A 23,165-nucleotide genomic window follows, 5' to 3' on the forward strand; every position below is an offset into this window, starting at 1 on the left:
TCTCTGGGAGTCAATAAATATAAAGCAAATGAGTAGGGGGAGGGGGGAGATTACTGAGGTTGGAGGGCAGTGTGAAGCCAGAACCTTAAAAAACCCATACTGCCTCATCTCTCCCCAAGAGACTTGTCCGGGTCCCATCTGGAGAAATGGGTACAGATGGTCTGACCCAAGGTCATGGCAGAACATTTCTGGATCCTGGATTCTATGTCTGAGGGATCTCTATGACCAGTATCGAGCTGGCTTTGCTGTTTGGAGTAAGAGAGGAAGCAGCAGGGAGACCATCCTCTTCTCTGGAGTGCCTCCTAGAGACGATGAGGCAAGTTTAGGCTTTGGCAGCCTAGCCCAGTGCCCAGGGAAGAGAAGAACTGAGTGGCTTCTTACATCTGCTCAGAACCTCCAGATCATGGGACCAGGAAAATAGAGGGAGTGTTTAAAAAACACACAGGGCCAAGGAGGTTCTCGGCCACAGCTCCTTCATGGCAAACTCTCACACAGCTGTTTATTCAAAGCTGTAGTAACAAGCACCAGAAAAAACATGCAACATCACTCCCTTGAAGTAGAGGGGCAGGGGGCTCCATATTCCAGGAAGGGTCCTAGATGGGGCACCAGACAGGATCCAGCTTTCCTAGGGCAAAGGACTCAGCTGACCAGCTGTCCATCGTGCTTGGCCTCTTGCAGCAGCAATTGGAAAATTTGAACAGACCCTGCCTAATACCTTCCTCACTCATGGCTGTGCAAAGCAGGAACCTGTACTTCCAAGGGATAACAGTCCTGTGGGGCGAGCCCAGGATCTCTGGAGTCCTATCCCCCTCCTGGAGGTAATAAAAATGAGGTGATCTTTCCCTTAGGATGACCACAGGGAGAGAGCAATAAGGCCACACACAAAGAGCCCAAATTAGGGCTATTCTAGCTAAGATCAAATCAGTCACTTAAGCGACCATAGGGAACTCACAAGATAATAGACTTAGGGAGAAGAGCCTTTGGAGAACATCTAGTCTAACCCTCTTATTTTAGAGGTGACAGTAAAACTAAGGCTTTCCAGGGAGATTAAGGACTTTCTCCAAGGTCACCCAGGTGTCAAGTGGCAGAGTCAGTTTTCAAACTCAGGTCTTCTGACTCCAACCCCAACCCTGTTTCCACTCCACCTTGTGGCATCCCATGAGTGGTGAGGAGTGAGGAGAAAGCTCTGCCTCAGTGAGGTAAAGAGAAATGGGCTGGGCCTTCCTGGCATACTCTACTTCCCTGGTAAAGGGTCAGGTGCTGAATTCAGCCAGCTCATTAGAATATGTTTATCTCTCACATTTCAAATAAATAAATACATAACACAGGATCCAAACAAAGTCACAGTAGACACCGCTTACAGAGCCCCCCATTAGGGCTAGCTTGAAAAAAATTGAAAGAAAATTCCACTGCTATTCCTTGTCAGAGGCTCTGGAGCTGCAGTCAGTCATCCATACATGTCTTAAATGTATATGGGGACAGCTTGGGCCAAGATTGAGCCGGGGGACAACCTCCTCTTCTAGTCCCTCTACTTCCCTCTCCAAGCCCCTTCCCCAAGTCAAGAAAAAACAGTTCTCATCAGAGACCCTAATTCTTCCCACACAAAGGGCTCTATTGTACTTTCATAGGGGGTAATTTCAAGAGAAAGGAAGTGACTGACCCAAGATCACAACACCTCGGTTAGAACCCAGAAACCCCAACTTCTAAGCTCCTGGACGATTAACAGAGTAAAATTAATGCAAAGGTTTCTTGGATGGGACTGGAAGGAAAGAGGAAAACAGGGGAAGTCATTATAATGCATACCCTGGCCTGGGACTCTCAGAGAATCAGTAAGTTCTGGTTAAGAGCCATTTACACAGGGCCTTGGGGAGACAAGAAGGGACTAACAGAAGTGTCAGGAAGAGGGAAAACAGAGGCAAATGTGTAACTGGGTCATGGCTGAACATAAGGTCCCGAAGTGAGGAAGCACCAATAACATTGGCCTGTTCTGGACAGATGGGAAGAGGATAGGACCAGAGAAGATTGAGGGAGAAAGGGAAGACTGGGAGGGCAAAAATGTGAAAGAAACAGGAAAGGGAGGAAGAAGATAGGCCAAAAAAAGGGGGGGGGAGAAACAGGCCAACCCAATATGTAAGAAATCTAGACTATAATATACCTGGGCATGTCCCTTGGGCCCATCTGAAACCCCCCACACACACACCTGGCCACATCACAGGAATGGAAGAAAGGCTTAGACAGAGTTAAAAAGGCAAGGGGCCCAAGAGCTCTGATACTGGATGAAGAAGGAGATGGGGAAGCTGAGAGTAGATTTTCAGAGTGCTAAAATAGGCAGCTCTGGGAGCCTTCTAGTGACAGTGCCTGACACAAAGTCAGTGCTTAAACAAGGTTTGTTGACTGACCAACAAATGCTCATTGGAAGACAAGGTACTGGAAGGGAGCACCAGGGTGAGAGGATTTGGGAGCGTTTTCTCTCTCCTCAAATAACACTTGGTGTGAAACTCTCTCCTTTGCCTCTATCACACTGCACCTTGTATTGCACTTATCTCAGTGCGTATTTTATCCTATCCTTCATAAACTGAAAACTCCCTGAGGACAGGGATGATGTAGTTTGTTTGTTCTGATTTTTTCACCTTCATATTTCTGGCACCTACCACAGGACATTTCACATAGTAGGCACTTAATGAATGTCTGCTAATTTGACTTGAATGAGGAGTTGCTATAGGGTGTCTGAGTTTAGAGGGAACATCCAAAGGGCATATTCCCAGCCCGCCCCCCTCCCAGGGAAGGGGATCCCTCAGAAACAGCAAAAACTGCCTCTACCAGCAGTTTCCAGAACTGGAGCTGCTTAAGGAGGAGGCCCAAGGTACTTCACCCGTCACACAGAATGTAGGCCTCAGCAGGGATGACTAAAGAACAGTCCATTTTCTAGGCCAGCCTTCTCACCCCCCCCACCACATCCCCCCAATATACAAAGAGTTGTCCCCGCCAGAACTCTGTGTATTCAGGACCCTGTGTTCCTTCCTATCTGTCTAGGCAGGGAGAAAATATCCCGCTCTCCTTCCACGGCCTTTGCCTCTCTTATCTTCGCAAATCAGTGGGCCCAGGGGAAGGGAAGGGTAAGAGGCCCCCCGGGACCTACCTGGGTGACAGTACAGACTGATTGGCCCCTGGGAAATAGAGACCTGAGAGGTGAACGGAAGTAACAGGGGAACCTTGTTTGAATGAAGATAATAGGGGATACAGAGTCTGACCCACCACAGCTGAGAAAAGGCAGACAAATCACTGCTGGGCCCTTCCGTGTGAGGGAGAAGCCACCAGCCAGCACCTCTGTTGTACCTTTCTACTCCCCCCAACTCTTTATTATTGGAGCTGGGCTGGGCCATCCCTGGAGGATACGAAAGGGAACAGACTCAGCGCTGCTGCATGCCCCTCCGCCGTTCTCCCACCTGCTCCTGTTCAGCAGGACACCGATTCTCAGATTCCGCTGGGAAATGAGTAAGACCACCTGGGCCAGGCAGAAAGCACACAGTGAGGAGTTCCTGCCCAGCCCCGGACCCTGCCCGAGAACCAAGAGTGAGAGATGGGGAACTCAGAGGGACAATTGCCCCCGGGGAGGGAGGTGGGGCACCAGCCCATCTTTTGTCCCCGAGCACCTAGCCCAGAAGAATTAGCAAGGAGGGGAGAGGTACAAGAAGAGGTAAGTCCTGGAAGGAAGCCGAAGAAGCCAGGGGAGGAGGTGCTGTCCGCCGGGAGCTGGACAGGAGAGGGGCAGAAGGGCTAACTACTGCTTCTCCACGGCGCCCTGCTCAGCTGCACTCTCCTTGCTGGCATCCTGGTCCTGGTCCTGGTCCTGGTCCTGGCCCTGCCCATGCCACGGGGTCTCCTTGAACACAAACCAACAGTTCCCAGCCCACAGGAAGAAGTTGATGAAGCCAAAGAGCTGCAATGATATCAGGAAGGGCAAGTAAGCAGAGGGGACAGACAACTCCTGTCTTGAAGAGAGAGCTTGTCACATCCACTTGTGTGCAAACATAGTATGTGCATATATACATGTGCAGACACATGCACACATGGCATGGTGGGCATGTGTTCATGTGCATGTGTATAGATGCCCAAGTCTCTATGTATACATATCTACATGTGTGAATGTGCATGCATGTGTGTGCACTCAGTTGTATGGGATCTCTGAATGCATGTGTGTGCATATAGTATAGGGTATTGACAGGGATAGAAAGAGGCAGAAAGCTGGAGACTGGGGCAGTGGTAAAGAATCCCAAAGCAGGAAGCTACAGCTATCACGTGCATATGTGCCCAGTTGTGTATAGTATACAGGTATGTAGGAACATAGGAGTGCAGGATAGAAACAAAGAAAGGGGTTGAAAGATAGAGGCAGAAAGCAAGAGATTGTGACAGAGACAAGGAATTCAAGGGCAGAGGAGCTGTCGCCATCATGCTAAATGGTACCCTAGTGGTCTGAAAGACTTAATACAGATACAATTGTGTGTATCCAGATCTATAGCCAACATATGTCCAGTGAGTAGCTTGCTCTCCGGGAAGATCTGGCTCCCTGGGTGATAGAGAATAATGAAGAGGGGGTTAATTGGCTGAGCATCAGAGAAGCCTTTGTGTGGGACTTGAAGGAGCTTTGCATGGCCAATGTCTGTCACCACTTCTATTCAACCAAGCAAATGTAGAGTTGGTGGCCTGTGCATTCAGGGTAGTTCCCTCCCCTCAGTGACTTTCTCTCACCCCCTCAGCTAAGCTCTAGGGCCACGCTCAGGCCCCAGACCAGACCCAGGTCTAAAGGTCCTTTCATGAGCCCTTCAAGCAGCCCCCAATCGAGGCTGGGTGTCATGAGAGTTATTTTCCTGGGTGTCAGAGCAGCACTCTACATGGCCACCCCACTCCTCTCCCTGACCCTGGGGGCTCCTCTAATGAGGACTCTGGCCCTTCCAGCCATCTTCCTGGCTCCTTTCCCCTGTTCCCAGCTCTGCTCGATTATATTCTCTCGATTCATACATATACGTACACACCTATAAACCCAGAGAAGTGGGAGGTGGCAAGCAGAGATTCTGTTTGGAGGCAGAGAGAAGTGAGGAAATAAGGAAGAGATTAAAGCTGTGCCCCCCACCCATCCACTGTCCCCTACCTTCTCTACATGAGTGATTATCCCAAGTACCTGGTGCCAAGAAAGGCAGGGCTTCTCTGGGACCCCACAGCAACTCCAGCCAGCAACAGGAGATTAGTTATTCTAACCTTCCTAACTACTAGGGAAAGGTAGCATTGAGTTAGGAGGGGGAAGAAGAGGTGGCCCAAGGGTTAAAGCAGGAGCCAGTCTTTGAAGGAAGCTCTCCATGTCCCTGTGACGATTGCATTCATCTCTCAGAACAGGTTGGCTAGGATGAGCCCAGGGATCATATTGTGTAGATCACCCTCCCCCAGTGACAGGGACTCTTACCACAGAGATGTTGGCAAGTCCCATGGAGGGGGTGGCCCCAGCACTGCAGACAGCCTCATCCCCATGGCATACTGACATGGCAGCAATCAGACTAGAAGGCCGAGTGGCCCCCTTCACATCCGTCAGGCCCTTGCCCCATGCTGCTGCTGCCACCAACCAGAAGAAGGTGAAGGAAACAGTCACACAGAAGTCCTAAAGTGGGTGGAGGGACAGGGAATACTGCTGAGAGGGAATTCCACTGACACTGCTCTCCCACCTCCTCCATTCCATTCCATGACTCAGCTAGATCGTGGCGGATAAGGAAGGGTGCAAAACCAGACAGCCTGTCACTCCTGACTCCAGGATTAAGACCCAAAGCCCTGCAAGCCTGAGTCTCCCTGGGCATGCCACACGTTTGCACTAAAGGTAGCTTCTTCCCTGGGGACTCCACCCCCTCCCTATTCCCTAGAACTCCAAGGCTTGTCAGCCCATTCTGCCAGGGGGCCCCTTAGACAGCTCCACCCCAAAGCCCTGTCCTGTGTCTCACTATCAGGAGCTATACTCAAGCCTGAGGTTGCCTAGGTTACTCCCCCTCCCCTCCCTCCTCCTGGGCTCTCCTTTGCTCCCAGCAGCATCAGAATACTCTGCTGCAGCTGAGGGGCAAGAGAGGGGAGAATGAAGGGGAGAGGGAGCATGAAAGCCCAGAGACACCCTTCTCTGGGATGGTGCCAGCTGGTGGAGAGGAGAAAAAAGAGGAGACGGGGAGGGCGAAAAGGAGATGGCTAATGGATAGATACAGGAATCAGAAATTGCTTTCTACTTTAAGCTCTATTTTATACACACACACACACACACACACACACACACACACACACACACACACACACACACACTCTATGGTTTCAGATTGCCCTGACTCAATGTCTTAGGTTGCAGGGGGGTCCCAAGTATGTCACTTTTCTCTCCATCACTCAGGCCATTTTCTTTTGCTCCTCTTCCCTGTCTCCCCAACCCTATCCACTTACCACCAGAGGAAAACGCTTGTTCTTAGTATACAAGTCGTGGAAACGAAGGTAAAGAATCAGGGCAGCCATGGTGTAGAAGAAGGAGAAGATCCCCAGGGTTACAAAGAATTCAGCAGGTGCCGAAAAGTCTCCCATGAGGTTCAGGGTCTTGGAGGTGGATTCTTCATCACAGAGGGGCATCTCATACTGGACCCGGTTCAACCTGCCCAGGAAGAGAAGAAAATGCCCTGAGCCAACAGGGACCCTGCCCAGAAGGAGATCAAAGAGCATAATGGCCAACACACAGCAGACATTTAATAAATGCTGGTTGATCTGCTGATTGACTACCAGGGCTCAGATGCTAGTCTGGTGCCTGAGATTTGGAAAACCAAGAGAGAGAACGCTCATGAGTTAGCTGTGTCTCTGAAAACCTTGTGGTCAGTGTAAGACTACAACAAATTCTTTCCACTGGGAAGGGTGGGGGGAGGTGGTACAGAAAGTTCTGTATTTTCTTAACCAGGACCTTCTTGTCCCCAATGTGCAGCTAATTTAGAAACAAAATTAGGACTACTAAGTTCCAGGCCTTTAGTAAATTCCTGAGAGAGGAAGTAGTAGACTGAAAAAAGAATTGTCTAGTCAGGTCCAAAAGAAGTTCCTTTTTGGGGGGATCAAATATGGGGGAATTCTGAAAGGGTTTGAGTCCTGTGTCATGGATCCTCTCTATCTTCCTTCTCCCCACCTCCCCCTTACTTTCCTGATAAAGACTCCAATGCTTCTCTACCTCCCCACCAAGAAGCACTGTCCTGCGTTGTAGTGATATAGTTACCAACAAAATTCTTCATTCCATGAGAGGTTTGGAGAAATATGAGCAAACCCTTCCCTCTTACTCATTCTTTTATTTATTTGTTTATTCATTTGCTTGTTCATCCATACATGCATTCTTACAACCATCCATCCATTTTTTTGTTTGTGGTTCAGACCTATGATTTCACTGATGTGGGAATGTTGAAACTCATTCAGCTGACTTAGATCAGCAATTAACCTGTAATTTATGGCCTTAGGCCTATGGTCACTAGGGTAAGTGACTTGTCCAATCACGGTCACATAGCCAGAATGGGTCAGAGGCCAGGCTTGAACCCAGGTCTTCCTGACTCCAAGGCTTGCTGCTTCTTTCTCTCCATATTTTATCCCAAATAGCATTTATTCTGCCCCTGATGCTAACTACCTGGGCAACCCTTAGAAGGTTATTTAACCTCCCCAGGCTTCAGTTTCCTCATCTGGAGAATGAAAGATGTTGAGCTAAATGGCCTCTTAGGTCCTTTCCAGTTCTAGAACTATAATCTTGTTAGCCTCTGTCTATAGCGGCCTCTCTCCTCTCCCCCTACTTGATCCCATATGGTGTTTATGCCCAATCAACGTTCAATGTCAATTCTTAGAACCGCAAACTAAGAACTCCGAAGTCATCCAGTCCATCCCTGTCATTTTAGACATGAGGAAATAAGAGCCCAGAAAAGTAAAGGGACCCAGGTACTAAGTAGCCAGCCTAGGATTCAAACAGAGATACTTTCACTCCATTCCACTGTCTTCAGTACGTAAGACCCCATTTTTAGTCTGCTGCCCATCTTTCCATCAATCTATCAATCTATCTGACAATCTACCCATCTACCTTACTTACCTTTTTCTCTCTAACTATCTGTTTATCCAGGTATCTATCTGTCTAGTTCTCTATCTGCCTATCTATGTTTTTGTCTGCCTATATGTCTATCTGCCTATCTATCTGCCTATACATGTATCTATATGCCTATCTATCTATCTATCTATCTATCTATCTATCTATCTATCTATCTACCTATGTATCTATCTATCTATCTAGGTATCTATATGCCTATCTATATATCTATCTGTCTGTGTATCTATCTGCCTATCTATGTATCTACCTTGTGTGTATGGATGTATAAATGTGTATATATAAATATATACCTAGTGGTAGAAACTGGACCTATTATTGGGAACTAACTCCTAGATGGTTGTGTCAATGCAGGTCGGCCCCTTCTCTACCAGTTGAGAGTCTTAGGAGAGTTTCCCTGAGCACGCCAGGGTCCCACAGCCAGGATGGGTCGAGGGTGAGGCTTGAATGCAGGTCTTCCTAGTGCTGAGGCAAGCTTTCTGTCCACTAGATTATGGAGTTTTTCTAGTTCTAAATCTCTTATCTGAATAATAATAGTTGACATTTATGGAGTGTCTTAAGGTTTGCAAAGTGCTTTAAAAACATTATGAGGAACATGTGTGCACAGATCTATACATATGTAGTATGTTCATATACTTTGAGATTTTGGGAGACATTTGATTGCATTGATGTGAATACTTCCTTCTCCAGCACAAATTGCAAGTCCTCTGTGACTAAGTCAATGATCTTTGTGAGTTGCTATAGTCAAGTATTTATCATCAGGTGGTCAGCCCTCTGGTGATGAGCTAACCTGGTTCTTAGAAGAGAGATTCCCAATTTATTGTCAGGCCCATATTCACAGCATCATATATGTAGATGGACCTTAGGAGCCAATTCCTTCACTATGTAGATGAGGAAACTGAGGAAGACAGAGACGTTATGTGATTTGCCATTAGGTCCCACAGCTGGTAAGTGTGTGAGGTAGGATTTGAACTCAGGTTTTCCCCACTCCAAGTCCTCTCTATCCATTTCATTGTCTAACTGCCTTATCTATCAGAATGATCCAAGAGAAATTGCTAGGAAGAGGGGTGAAAGGCACCCATTTTCACCAATATGTTCATCTTATTTTTTTCCTAGGAGACATTTCATAGCCTTTAGGAAGGTGCTGGGGTCAGTGCCAAGGTGAAGCCTCTGGATCTCACCCTCCCCATTCTGAGTATTCACCCATCACAGATGTAGAGCTTCTATCTGCTACTGCCAAGTGAGAAAACCATGAAGCTGTAAGTGGTTAGACATCCCTTTCACAGCTGGCAAGAGGTCTACAACCTAAAGTTACAACCCAAAGCCAAATTCATTCTGGGACAGATTTCAAGTGGTCTGTGAATCTGATTTTTAAAATATTTTTGTTAACTGCGTTTCAACATAATTTGTTTCCTTAGTAATCCTATGTGGTGTATCTTATGCATTTAAAAACATAGTTCTGAGAATAGGTCCATAGGCTCCCCTAGGCTGCCAAAAGGGGTCCAGGACACACACACAAAACGTGAATAACCCTTGCGCTAAATGATCACCAAGGTCTCTTCCTCCCCTTTATCTTATTATGCCTACCTCCTTCCATATCTGTCCACCACAAAGTGGATGATGCCACCTGAGTGAGGGGGACCACCCTAGTGGCAATGGCCACCTGCTTACCTGAAGGGATAGCCAAATAAAACAAGGATGGAGCTCACGTCCTTGGCTTCGTTGTTGCATCTCACTGTTGCCCCTGTCTCGCCGCTGTAGGAACCACAGCACCCGAAGGCGAAAATAGCAAAGAGCTGGGAAAGGGGGGGAGACAGAAAGACCTACTGAAGAGAGTAAAACCACACCTACCTGACCCCAAACCTCTACGGGTTTCCAGATGGAACACCCAGTGTGACGGAGTGAAAAGAGCACTGGACTTGGGGTCAGGGGACCTGGGTTCCAATCCTCTCTGCTACCTACTCCCTGTGTGAATCTGAGCAAGTCACTTCACTTGTAGTGGCCCGTTTCCTCATCTGTAAAATGAAGGGAATAGACAAGGTCCCTTCCAGTTCTTCCAGCTCTATAACCCCCTAGAGCATCAGAGCATTTAAGGTCAAGTACCAGGCTAAATGTGTATGAGTATGGATGTTGGGGAGAGAAGAAGAAGCCATCTCTGAAAGTTTCTCAAGATGCTGTGGTGCTGGTGGGTACTTGACAAATTTTGCAAATAAACAAACCTGCCAAATAAATAAGATTAGAATAGAGTGGGGTTTGGGAGGGGTGGTTTCAAGGAAAATCCTCCCCTTTCTAAACAAAAAGACCCAGGACAACCCAAAGGCATTCTCTATTCAATGGAAGAATCATTGACATCTGTCTTCCTTAAGATGCTGCTTCAGCCATAGAACTTCTCCAGGTCAGAGTACTACCCAGAATCTTCTAGCTTTGGGGAGGTTAAAAACCCAGAGAACCAGGTAAGCTTTTAGATTTGTGTTTCCATATCAAGTAGGAAGAGACTCTCAGCAACCTTTCCTGCCAAATAGATGTACCTACCCAGTATGATGCCGCTGGACAAAGGTAAAGTGGCAGGTGAGGGGAGATCCCAGGAGGAGGGTGTGGAGAAAGTCCTATCAGCGAGACAGGACTTAAGTAGAGTCAGACATTGAGCTGGAAGTGTAACCCTCTGGTCCCTGTATTTACAGCTCTCCTTTCCTGACAGATGTCCTTCCAATGACAGCTTTGGCCTTGCTGTAGCAAAGTAACTTGGCTCATAGCACAGGGAAACACACCTTCCTCTTGGTTTCTTAACCTTTGCATTTTCCCCACTGCAGTTTCCCTACTGCATTTAAAACTCCCCTTATCTTGTCTGTTGGCCTGCTCTCATTTGCTACAGTAAAAGCCCAAAGAAGCAGCAGAATAACTTGAGTTGTTTTTTTTCCCCCTTTAGTTCGCATAGTTCCCCCAGACCCTTCCCTCTCTTTTTTTTGGGCTGCTGTAGTGGAGAGGTTCAATGGAATGCAAATTCCCAATGGGCTTCCTCTTTCTGACACTTTCAAACTTCCTGCTAGGGAGAAGGATACTTGAATAACTAGAATCTAGTTAGAGAAGGGGGCCAGCAGTTGGTACTAATTAGTTCTTATCAATTTTCCTCTTAAGCCTACACTTGAGTATACTTACCCTTGGCTTGTACACAATATAAGCATTTATTTTTATCAGCCTACATATCTTTTCAGTGTTTGTTATTCACGATCTGTACCTTCCTCTGCTGGTTCTTCTGTTCCCAGGTGTTTTAAATTGTAACCACCTGGTGGGCTAAAAATCATTTAAATCCCTCGCTGTTGTGTCATTTTTTTCAGTCGTCTCTGACTCTTCCTGACCCCATTTGGGGTTTTCTTGGCAAGGATACTAGAGTGGTTTGCCATTTCCTTCTCCAGCTCATTTTACAGAAGACGAATTGAGGCAAACAGGGTTAAGTGACATGCCCAAGGTTACACAGCTAGTGTCTGAGACCCAATTTGAACTCACAAAGAGGAGGCTTCCCTCCTCCTGGGCCCAGCACTATATCCACTGCACCACGAGCTGCCCCAAACCCCTCCCCCTAAGGTGCCCAAAATACAAGCTTAATGACGGAGTTCAGAGTTCTTTGGTGTTTGAAATATAGCGATGGAACCTATAAAATCTGGGCCACGGTTCATATGGATCTATGGAACGTTATTCAAGTTAAAAGGCAAGGTGTCTGGGAAAATTTGGAACAAAATAGAGGAAAGTCAACCTGTTTTTGAAGCAAAACACTTTCCATATAGGAAGTATTTTTATATTTGCACACTTTCGTAGTTAATAATTTAGAGGTTAAAATATCACTAACACTGAAATTCCCCACCCAACACCACCTACCTTCCTAGTACCATCTTTCTTGGTTTCATACAACTAGGCTGGAGAGCACTGACATAATGGGGGGGGGGGGAACCTGGATTGGGAGTCAAAAATCCTGGCTCCTATTCCTGAATCTGCCCCTTGGCTTTGGAAAATCTCTTCATCTCTTTGGACCTGACTAAATGACCTCTAAGGTCCCTTCCAGTTCTGACATTCCACAATTCTGTGATGACCATTCTAAAGACTTCTCGCTTAGCTTACATCAGGTAAAGGCCCCACACTGCCCTCTGGTGTTGTTCTATTCATTTGCACCCACTTACATCTATAAAACCTGTCCAAGTTTGAAGGAATTGAATCCTTAACGTATCAGTCTTAATAAGCCATTGAAGCCATTTTCCTACTTACAGGAGGTACATTCTAGCCATATGAGGATGAATCTTATTTTTAACACCTTCTCTAGGAGACAGAGTACAACATCCTTCCATTTACCCATTCCAACAGCTACCAATCTTCACTGCCTAAAAGTACTTCCTTATTTGAGAGGCAGTCTAGTGCAGTGGGTAGAGGAAGTGGAGAAGAGTTAGGGGTACCTGAGCATTCCCTCTTGATGAGACTAGAGAGCAGTTTCTCACCATTCTCTACAACAGGGTTTCACAGACCCCCACAGCATCCCTGAATAGATTTCAAGGGCCGCATGAACTTGGAGAGAAAAAAATACATCTTTATTTCAATGTAACTGGCTTTCTTTGTAAGCCAATGTGTTTCATTTTGTATCTTTAAAAAACATTATTCTGAGAGGGGGTCCATAGGTTATACAGCTAAAGGGATCCATGACACACATACAAAAATGCTAAGAATCCCTTCTCCGTAGCAATGCTTCCTGCATTAGTGACCATGTAGTAGTGTCCCAGAAGGCACTTTACCTTCTCTGGACTCCAGTCGCCGGCTCATCTACAAAGTAAAAGGTTTGCATTAAGTGATCTCTAAGGACCGAAGATCTAGCTCCAAGAGCTTATGATTTCGATGTCTGTTACCCCATAAGCTTCCTCCTTTTGAAGCTCAACAGCTCCTGACTCAGCCTGTCCTTGAAGGATTTCCCTACCTTGTTCACCATCTCTGTAATTTTCTGACTCCTTGCATTTTCCTTATCTTAGCTTTTGGTTCTTAGAACTGCATGCAACTGTGTCCTGTAAGGGTCTTATGTTTTATAAGGGACAGTAATTAGTTGCCTAAAGGCCTGAGGAAGTGAATGTAGCCAACTTGTCGTAGTAAGTACTCTTATATCCTGCAATCTACTAACTTGAATTCCTCTTAATCAGTACTCAGGACGCTTATGGTGATAGATAATACTTTATATTTGTAGTGGTAGTGCTGAGGTCCTGCACATTCTGAAGTCCCTTCAGCACGGATTAAAGTATGCACAAAGTAAATATGGTATTAAGTATATTCTATTCTGATGCTTTGAAAATGAAGAATAATATTAATATGTTTTACATGACTGTACACGTATAACCTATACCAAATTGCTTACTGTCTCAGGAAGGATGTAGAACCAAAAAAATTTTTTAAATGAGTATTAAAAATTGTCTTTACATGTAATTGGGAAAAAGAAAATAATATTTTAAAATAATATTAATATAAGATAATATTTACATAGAACTTGCTGTGTGTCAGGGACTATGCTAAGTGGTTTACAAATATTTATTTAATTTGATCCTCACAACAACAACCCCAGGAGGTAGGTGCTATTATATCCCCATTTTACAGATGAGAAACTAAGACAAACAGAGATTAAATAACTCGCCCAGGGTCACACAGCTATATCTGAGGCTAGATTTGAACTCATGTCTTCCTGACGTCAGACCTAGTGCACTCTATCCACTGTTCCACCTAGCCGTAATCCACATTGAATCTGATTGAAACTCACAATTAACCAGTATTTTTAAAAAATTAAACCTAAATATCCTATTCCCCAGTCATATGCTACGATGGCTACATATTACTTTATCAGGGAGGACTGTGGACCTTGGGGAGAATCTAGTACCAAGTACTTCTTTCTCTCACTGTCTCAGAAGGTTCAGCCATAGGCAGCATTGGGGAACAGAAGTGAGAGTGCCCTTGTGACCAGGGAATAATGCATTAACATGGTTAAGCAAATAGTCTGAAAGAAGCAGAGCTGCTTGCTGGTCAGGGACTCCAGGAACAGGAGGTCAATCGGGGAGCCCCAGGAAGAGGTAGCCTTTGCTAGCTTTCTGGTTTGTCCTATCCTCCCATTGCAGTAGAACCTTAAAGCCATGTTCCTAGATCTAGGCTGCTTGTGGTAACACACACAGAAACAAATCTTCAGCTTCCTCATCCTGTAAATTTGTTGCTAAGAGAAAATATGGTAATTGGAGAAGGACAGCTAGTGTTCAGTGGATTTAGTGCTGGGACTACAGTCAGGAAGACCTGAATTCAAACCCAGCCTATGATATAGCTGTGTGACCCTGGGCAAGTCACTTAACCTCTATCTGCCTCAGTTTCCTCAATTGTAAAATGGGGATCATAATACCATCTATCTCACAGAGTTGAGGTGAGGATCAAATGAGATATTATTGGTAATAATAGCTTAGCACAGTGCCTGGGACACAGAAAGTGTTTAATAAATGCTGGTTTCCCTTTCTTCCCTTGTCCTCCCCTCTTGTTCCATTTGAAAAGAGAGGAGAATGGTCCTCAGGCTTGAGGATGAAAGGTTCCATTCATGCTCTAATAGATTTTCTTTGTACTGAGGTGTTATCAGTCCTGGGGAACAGAATCACTTGCTTTTAATCCAGTACACCAGGAAGTTAAGTAGCCTCCTCTTAAACTCCCCCTCCACAACAATTCCAATCCATTTTTTATCCTAACATTTTGATTTTGTGGACTTGTTCAAGATGAACCAGTAATAATGATATTTGTGATAATGATGCCTAGGTGCTAGGGGACATGGACATGATGGGGGAAAAAGGAGACCCATTATAGAAGACGTGTTGGTGAAATATGGTTGGGAGATGACCTTTTCCACATAAATCAGTCAACAGGCATTTCGTTAGGCATTTATATGCCAGGCATTGTGCTAGGAACTTTGTATATAAATACAAAAGGGAGACAGTCCCTACTCACAAGGGGCTGTCATTCTACAAAATACATACATGCATACACATGCATACATATACATATATACATATATATATATACATATATATATAGATATATAGATATAGATATATAGATATATAGATATCGATATCTTGGGAAGGAGGAGGGGCCCACCAATAACTGGAGAGGTTAGGGAAGGCTTCTGGAAGGAGATGGTATAGATGCTGAGCCTGGGCGGGAACTAGCGATTTCAAGTGGAGGTGAGAAGAGAGAACATTTTAGGCATGGGACACACAGCCTGTGAAATGGTAGGGTGGCAGGAACGGGACTATCATATGTGGGGAATTGAAAGTGGGCCATTTTGGCTGGAATGTAGAATAAATGAGGGGGAGTAACACGTGACTGGCCTGGAGAGATATGCTACAACCAGACTGGGGAGGATGTTAAATGCCCAAAGAGCAGTTTGTATTTTCTTTCAGAAGCACTGGGAGCCAACGAGCCTTCTGGAGAAGAGGAATGATGTGGTCAGAGCTATACTTTGGGAATATCAGTTCGGCAGCTGGCTGGAGGATGGATTGGAGCAGGAAGGCACTACATGAAGAGATCAATTAGGAAATTAGTGCAAGAGTCTAGGCAAGAGGCAACAAGGGCCTAAACTAGAGCAGTTGTGATATAAATAGAGAGAAGGGGCAGTTTAGAGAGAAGCTGAGAAGACAGGATTAACAGGAGTTGGCAGCTGACCGGCCATGGTGGTGAGAGAGAGTCTGGAGTTGAGAATGACTACTACGAGGTTTCAAAACTGGGTAACTTGGAAGGATGGGTTTTTCCTTCAGCAGAAATTAGGAAGTTAAGAGGAGGTGGGGTTTGGAAGAAAGAGAATGAGTTCAATTCTGAAAGGGTTGAGTTTGAGATGTATATGGGACTTCCAGGCAGAGAAGTCCAATCCATTTCCCTCCAAGTCATCGTAGATCTGAATGCCTACACAATCTGTGCAGTTCTCTGGGGTGGCAGTGTTTCCACTTACAGAAACTCCCTTAAGACATTTTCTGGACTACATATTTTTAATTAATTTAACTATACATTTATATAGGGTTCTAAGGTTCCACAGTGCTTTACAACTGTCATCTCATTTTATATTCACGACTCTGGCCTCTTATTATCATCCTCATCTTATTCTTGAGGAAACTAAGGCAAACAGAAGTTAAGTGATTTGTCCCACAGTCACTCAACTCTTCAGTATTTGAGGCTCTATTTGAACTCAGGTCTTCCTGACTCCAGGCCCAGCGCTCTGCCCACTTTAACACTTGGTTGTATTTAAAGTAACTTACTTTGACTACAAAGACAGTAGAGTCCTACAAATGACTTTGGGGTCCCAAAGCCAGCTATTGGCCTCATTGTAGATCATACTCCTGGCACAGTGGATGGAGTGCCAGGCCTGAAGTCAGACTTTTCTTCTTGAGTTCAAATCTCATCTCAGATAATTACTAGCTACATGACCCTGGGCAAGTCACTTAACATTGTTTGCCTCCGTTTCCTCATCTGTAAAATGAGCTGGAGAAGGAAATGACAAACCACTCCAGTATCTTTGCCAAGAAAACCCCAAATGGGGTCAGGAAGAGTTGGACAAGACAACAAAGATCAAAGACGAAAATCATCAACTGGGTTATCAAGTGTGGATTCTGTCTGAATGACATAATGTGATCCCATCTGTTTGTAACACCCAAGTGAGTATTGAGGAGTAACATCTGAGTAACACCAGCAAAGTCTATTGGAATGGCTTAAGGTTTTGTGAAGAAACCAGCATTGGCAAGAATGACCTTTTTGTGCCTGGGTCATTTCTCTAGACCAGCACAGACTCAACAAACAGCAAAAGGATCTTGGGCAGCGTCTGCTGGCTTGCTGCTGAGCGAGCTGGGGAAAGGGCAAGAGGTGCTGTTCCCAGATGTTAGCTGTGACGGTTTCAGATAGGTAGGGAGCAGTTCTTTGAGGAAACCCGGCCAAGAAAAGAAAAAACATCCCTCTTCCTTACCTTTTGATCATTTCCTTTCCTACACCTTTAAGCTAGGAGCCTGGGTATGGAGACATTCACTCCTTTCATTTAAGGCTTTATCTCAACAGCAGAACTTTGGATTTTTTGTGGGAAAAAAAACGTTTTCAACGACCATTCCAATCACTATTCAGTTTGTTTTCTTTTCTCTCTCCCTACCCCACCAATAACGAGCATTTAATTCTTTCAAAAAGGAAATGGTTACAAAGCTCGAATGACAATTTATGGTCTTCTTTCACACTGAAATCTCTTTCACCCCACACCAGTGTGGCTGGTTCCTGCATATTTTTGTGGTAACTCATCAACAAAGAAAGGCTCAGGGCTGGTGATCCTCAAACCCCCTCACTGAACTCCAAGGCAGTGGCAGAAAATGCAAACCATATCTAACTATGAAACAGACCCTGGGAAAGGAGACTGAATTCAAAGCCAAAACTCTAGCACCCCAGATTTGCCTGAAGGGGAGGGGATGGGACTGTGTTTTGAATAACCCCTATATCAGAGGTCAAGAATCATAAAAGTCAGGCAGTTCTTAACTCCTAGGGCATCTTCGCTGCCCCTGGGGGATAGGGTTGGATAGTGTGCTCTAATGTAGCCTTTTAGAAGGCTTCACTCAAATGCCCCTAATACTAGCGTGTGTTTGGGGTTGTGGGAGAAGGCAGCAGGGGAGAAGAAGGGGTAAAACTTTTCAGAATCTCCATCTGGGAGATAATCTTATGGTCTAGGAATCTCAGTGTTTCTTTCCCTTTTAGACAGTCCGTCTCAAATTTCCCTTAGCTATGTTTCTATGACTTAGTGATAATACTCTGCATTTAGATTTTAGGTTGTACTAACCCTCTGGGTCATTCAAAATGGTTCTCCTCTGTCAGTTTCTTAGAAACAGCATTAATATCCTCATATGAACGTCTTCAGTGCAAGTGTAGATGACCCTGTGGGTTGTAGTAGAGTGGAGGGACCAGGTCTAGGAGGTTGACCTGGGTCTTTCTGGTCCTTGAAGGCATCAGTTAAATAAATATTGAAGCAGCAAACACAGGGGAAAGTCACTGTAATGTCTCCTGGTTCAGGTGCGGGAACTCTGGGGAGTGGGCCTGGGGCTCCAGTCAGGATCTTGGACATCTGAGGATAACCAAGCCCTTCTGACCCACGATGCCTGCCCTCTGAATTCCAGGCTTGGTGTTTGGCATCTGACCTACCAGAGGCTTCAGGTTGTCTCTGCTGGAGGATTTGCCTCCTATGAATTCTAAGAACTTTAAACACCTTGACTTCTTTTTCTCCAGTTAGCTCACTCCCTGCCTGATGAGATGTTAGATGCTTATTTATACTGGAACCCTAAGTTTTAGGTGCTTATTTATACCAGAATCCTAACATTTATTTTTTTAACTTACTAACAAATATCACTGGGTACATGGATTATCCAACAAATTCCTTCTGCTACAGTTCACTAAGTGGTCCCCAAAGTCCTTTCGATATGAAAGAGCTGAATGAAATATTGGAAGGCCTACGGAAGAGGACAAAAGCTCTAGGGAGGGCAGTATCTATCTATGACTCATAATGCAAGTGAGAGGAGGAGGCTGGAAGAATTTATTTTAAATCCCCTCAGTCCCCCTTCCCCCCCCCACCTTGTTTCAGATGTAGAAACTGCCACTCAAATACAGGAAGTGACTTGCTCAAGGTTACCCAGCAAGTCCAATGGCAGAACTGAATTTACTTAGAATACTAGAATGTTGGAGCTGGAAGACACCTCAGGGATCGTTCAATTCAATACCCACCCCCTTTACAGTTGATAAGACTGAGGCTAGAGATGATAAATGACTCAGATCCAGATCACTCCGTTGGCTTGTGACACATTCAGGACTAAAGAACCCAGGCCTTTTGAACCCCTAATTCGGTGCTCTTTCCACCACAACAGCCGGCCCCCTAGACTAGCACTCTTATTGCCAGGGCTCATCTTGCCTGTTGTGTTTTTCATTTTAAAACTTATAGAGCTCTTTTCAGGCAAATTAATTCCTTCCTTCCATCTCTCCATTCATTCGACTCCTTTCCTTCCACAAGGACTGGCCAGAATCTTCCACCATATCACACCCAAAAGATGATCCCCTCCAGTGACTGTGCCCCAGACCCGTTGGTCCTGGAGCCTGAGAGTTTTCCCCAAGGTAGCACCCCTTGTAGCCTTTGCCCTCAGCGCCCTCCGTCTAGAGTTGGCTGCTCCTTGTCCCTCCCTCTTTCCCACCCCCCTCCAGGGGCTCTGGGCTGAGGCTCGGTATGTGCCCGATCAGAGCTCTAGAAAGGTTACACCCAGGTCCTCTGGCCCGAGTGAAATGTGAGCGGGCTGGGCCGGGGATCCTTGCACATAGAAGGGCCGACTCCCGGACTCCGAATGCCTTACTCCTTTGCAGTCCTGCAACCGGGTCCTTAGGAAGTAGCCCCCTAACTCACTCTTGCCCTCCCTCCTTCCCCCCCGCCCACACCTGTTGTGACCCACCGCCCTCTACAATCCCACCCCCCGCCAATGACAGCACCCCCACCCCCACCCCCAATCCCTGGCCAGCATGGCTCACCCCCAGTATGGACTGCATTACTTCGGGGCAGCGTCACAGCCCATGCTCCCGAAATAGACACGGAGTTAGAGGACTCACTCACCCACTGAAGAACTTTGATGAAGCCCAGTGGTTCCTCCAGCCGCCTCCATCGCAGCCCTGAGAGAAGACGGTCCACCTGGGGAGACAAGGACCCCGGGGGAGCCATAAGAGCAATGGGGAGGGGTCCGAGGGGGCGTTAAGGGGGATGCAGAACACTGGGAGGAGGGAGGAGACTGGGGGAACGAGAAGCCAAGACAGCCAGAGTGACACTGACAGAAAAGAAAGGCTAGAGAAAGCAGACGGCACACAGAGAGGGACCAAGGCAGCTAGGAGCATGTAAAGAATCAGAAAGACACGCAGAGAGGATTTGACACGAGTGGAGACAGAGGCGGGGGGGGGGCCACAGAGAGCCTGGGGCAGGGGCAAGCCCTCCCGGAGCGGAGCCGTACCTGCTGCCGGGGGTCCTTGTCCGCAGATCGGCCGGAGCTCTCCGTCGTGGACATGCTGACGGAGCGGGGGCAGGTCGCGCTGCTCGGCTGCCTCCTGGATAGGCGGCTGGGGCTGGGGCTGGGGCTGACCTGGGGGCTGGCGGACCGCGGGGCAGCTTGCAGACGGTCTTGGACGGTGACCACGAGTCGGCGGGCCGGGATCCAGGCTTGCCGGGTTGGGGAATTGGGGGGCGCTGCTGCTGCTGCTGCTGCTGCTGCTGCTGCTGCTGCCGCCGCCGCCGCTCTAGCGAGCCCTTCGGCTGCTGCAGCCTCGCCGCCTGCAAAAAGCCCTCGAGCCTGATTCAGACTTCTGTCAAACTTGCAGGGAAACTTGGCATCGGAGTCACGTGGCGTGCCCGCTCCCTGTCCCCTCCCTCTCGTCTCCCCACCCCTCGGATCCCCTGCCTCTTGCTAGCTCGCTCAGCCTCTCAGCTTGCCCCGCTCCTTAAAGGGAACGGTGAGTGAGTGGTCTGCTCTGCCGCTTGGGTGGCCACATCTCCTTGCCCGAGCTTCCCAGGAGCCTCTGTCCCCACCTTAGCACCCATTCTCTCTCCTGGCTCAAATCCTTCATCAAGCGCTAAGAGCTCTGTGCTGGAGCGTCTGGACTGGTGGGTTTCAGTCTTTTCTCTCTTTCAACGGCTCTCCTGGTAACTGGATTTCTTGGCGCCTGCTTCATCTTTAGTGAGTAATGTGAGACTCAGATAAAAAAAAAATCTCCTCTGGGTACCGCGTTTCTAAGACCCAACCCTAGAAAACACCAATATATATTGATATAGTGCATTAAAGTTGACAGAGCAGGTATAGAAGTATCATGGCGATTTCAATCAATTAATCAATAAACAATTATTGAGTGCCTACTTTGTTCCAGGCACTATGCTAAGCACTGGGGATACAAAAGAGGCAAAAAGTCAGTCCCTGCCCTTAAGGAGCTTACAATCTATTTTTATAGATGAAGAATAAAGTTATTTGCCCATGGTCACACAGCTAGCAAGCAGCGAAGGTGCCCTCCCTCCAAGCCACTAGATCACTGGACCAAGTCGCTTCTTGAGCTTAAATCCTCGTGACTGGAAAGCGCTTTTGTTATCATACTCTTGGAAACATTAACCCTCCTAATACCTACCCACTCAGAAACACAGAGACTTTATATTATAAACTAAGGCAAAAGAATTAATTTTGTATGATGACAATATTTAATTCATTCTTTCATTGACTCAATAAACATTTATTAAGGACCTGCTATAAAAAAATATATATTGTAACACTAGGTACTGAGAAAGAAAATAAAGATAAATCAAACAAGACCACTGCTCTCCAGGATCTAATAGGCTAGTGGGGAGATAAGACATGTACACAGTTGAGGAAGATACAAATTAGAGTATAGAAAGTACATATGAGAAATATAAAGTGCGGAGACTAAATGAGGAAGAATCCATTCCAAGCTGGGGTGGAAGGAGGACTAGAGTAGAACTGAGGAAGTCATCTGAGCTGAGTATTGAAGGAGTGAAAAGCGTGTCAATAGGTAGAGACAGGAAAAGTTATTCCAGAGAACTGTGTTCCTAGGAGCAGAGGCGGGAGAACATAGGTTATGTTCAGAGGATGCTGAATAGTTCGGTGGACGGGAACATAGATTATAAGGGGAAGCAGTATGCGATAAGGCTGTAAAAGTAGGTTGGGGCCAGATTGTGAATGGTCCCGAATTCTGAGCTAGGTTTTGGAAATTTATTTGGTAAGCAATAAAGGGCCATTGAAGATTTTTCAGCATCGAGTGACATAATCAGACCACTGCTTCAGGAAGGGTGGGTGCAGTGTGAAAGATAAACTGAAGATGGAAATGGAGAGCACAGTTAGGAGATTATTACGATAGCCTTAAGTAAGAGGTAATATGGATTTAAATAGTGGCAGTGGGAATTATAAATGTGTGTATGGGGTGAAGATGTTAGAGTGATTCATTCAATAAGTATTAAGAAAGAGCCACTATGTGCTAAAAGGACTCAGCGACTGACTGGATTTCAGGATGTCATTTTATACTCTGCTAACTATAAACCTATTATACTAGCTAGCAATGTTAACTTTACTAACAATAAGGTGTTTCATATTGATTTCATTCAACATGAATGAAATAACCTCACAAAACCCATTGAAAGGTAGCAAAATTATATTTTATATGACAAAAAATGAAAAATAAAAAAATGAGGAAACTAAGGCCCCAAGAAGTTGAGTGACAAATCCAAGGTCACCTAGTCAGTAAGTGGCAGTTTGAATTTCCATCCAAGCATTCTGCCTCCAACTCCAATATTCTTTCCACCGCACAGAATCATGAGGATTCTGTGTTCATTTTTACAGTAGAGGAAGCTGAAGTACAGAAAGGTTAAGGTATGTAGCCAAGGTCATAGAATGAGCCAGAGGCAAATAGCCAATGAGACAGAACCCTCCTTAGTCTCTGTTTTTCCTAAAAATTTGCTTTGCAAATGTTTGCCCCTCCTTTTCATGGAGTCTTTCCTGGAGCTTCCCACTTGACATTTCAGAATGACTGGTTTTGAAAAATCATGGACAAATGATTAGTGAAATTCACTCCCATTAAGAAAGTGGCATTCCCAAGTTCCTGATGGCAAAGAGCCCAGAGTTGGGCTCTGGCCATCTGGAACTGCTGCCTCAGCATGGGGACCTGGATCTAAGGTCCCTTACCCTGAGAGAATCATATCCAGTGGAGTTATATCCAGGCTGATCTATTCTGAATAAGAAACAGCTGAATCCCCAGTTAAATTATTAATACATTATGCTACAGACAGAAACTGTGGAATAATAGTAGAGGATATGTTACACATACTGGTTATGTGACCCTGGGCAAGACACTTAGCTTTTTATTACTCCCAGAATATTCTCTAAGGCTAAGTTGCAGAATAGCTGCAGATCTGTGTTGAATGAGGGGTTTCCTCACTGAGAGTTCCCTATTAAAA

The 23,165-nt window shown here is 46.0% G+C and overlaps 1 protein-coding gene across 1 annotated transcript; it reads right to left on the reverse strand.

Moving 5' to 3' along the window:
* Nucleotides 1–3,197: 3,197 nt before the first annotated feature.
* SYPL2 (synaptophysin like 2) lies at nt 3,198–20,550 on the reverse strand. Its single transcript, XM_021000729.2, has 6 exons — nt 20,170–20,550; nt 19,782–19,856; nt 9,800–9,924; nt 6,463–6,664; nt 5,459–5,650; nt 3,198–3,940 (listed from the first exon to the last, which is right to left on the reverse strand). The coding sequence occupies exons 1-6, from the start codon at nt 20,221–20,223 to the stop codon at nt 3,782–3,784; spliced, it is 807 nt and encodes a 268-aa protein (XP_020856388.1). The 5' UTR covers nt 20,224–20,550; the 3' UTR covers nt 3,198–3,781.
* Nucleotides 20,551–23,165: the final 2,615 nt, after the last annotated feature.

The sequence above is a fragment of the Phascolarctos cinereus genome, unplaced genomic scaffold (genome assembly GCF_003287225.1).
Source record: "Phascolarctos cinereus isolate Bilbo 61053 unplaced genomic scaffold, phaCin_HiC Scaffold_5;HRSCAF=322, whole genome shotgun sequence".
NCBI classification, from domain to species: Eukaryota; Metazoa; Chordata; class Mammalia; order Diprotodontia; family Phascolarctidae; genus Phascolarctos; species Phascolarctos cinereus.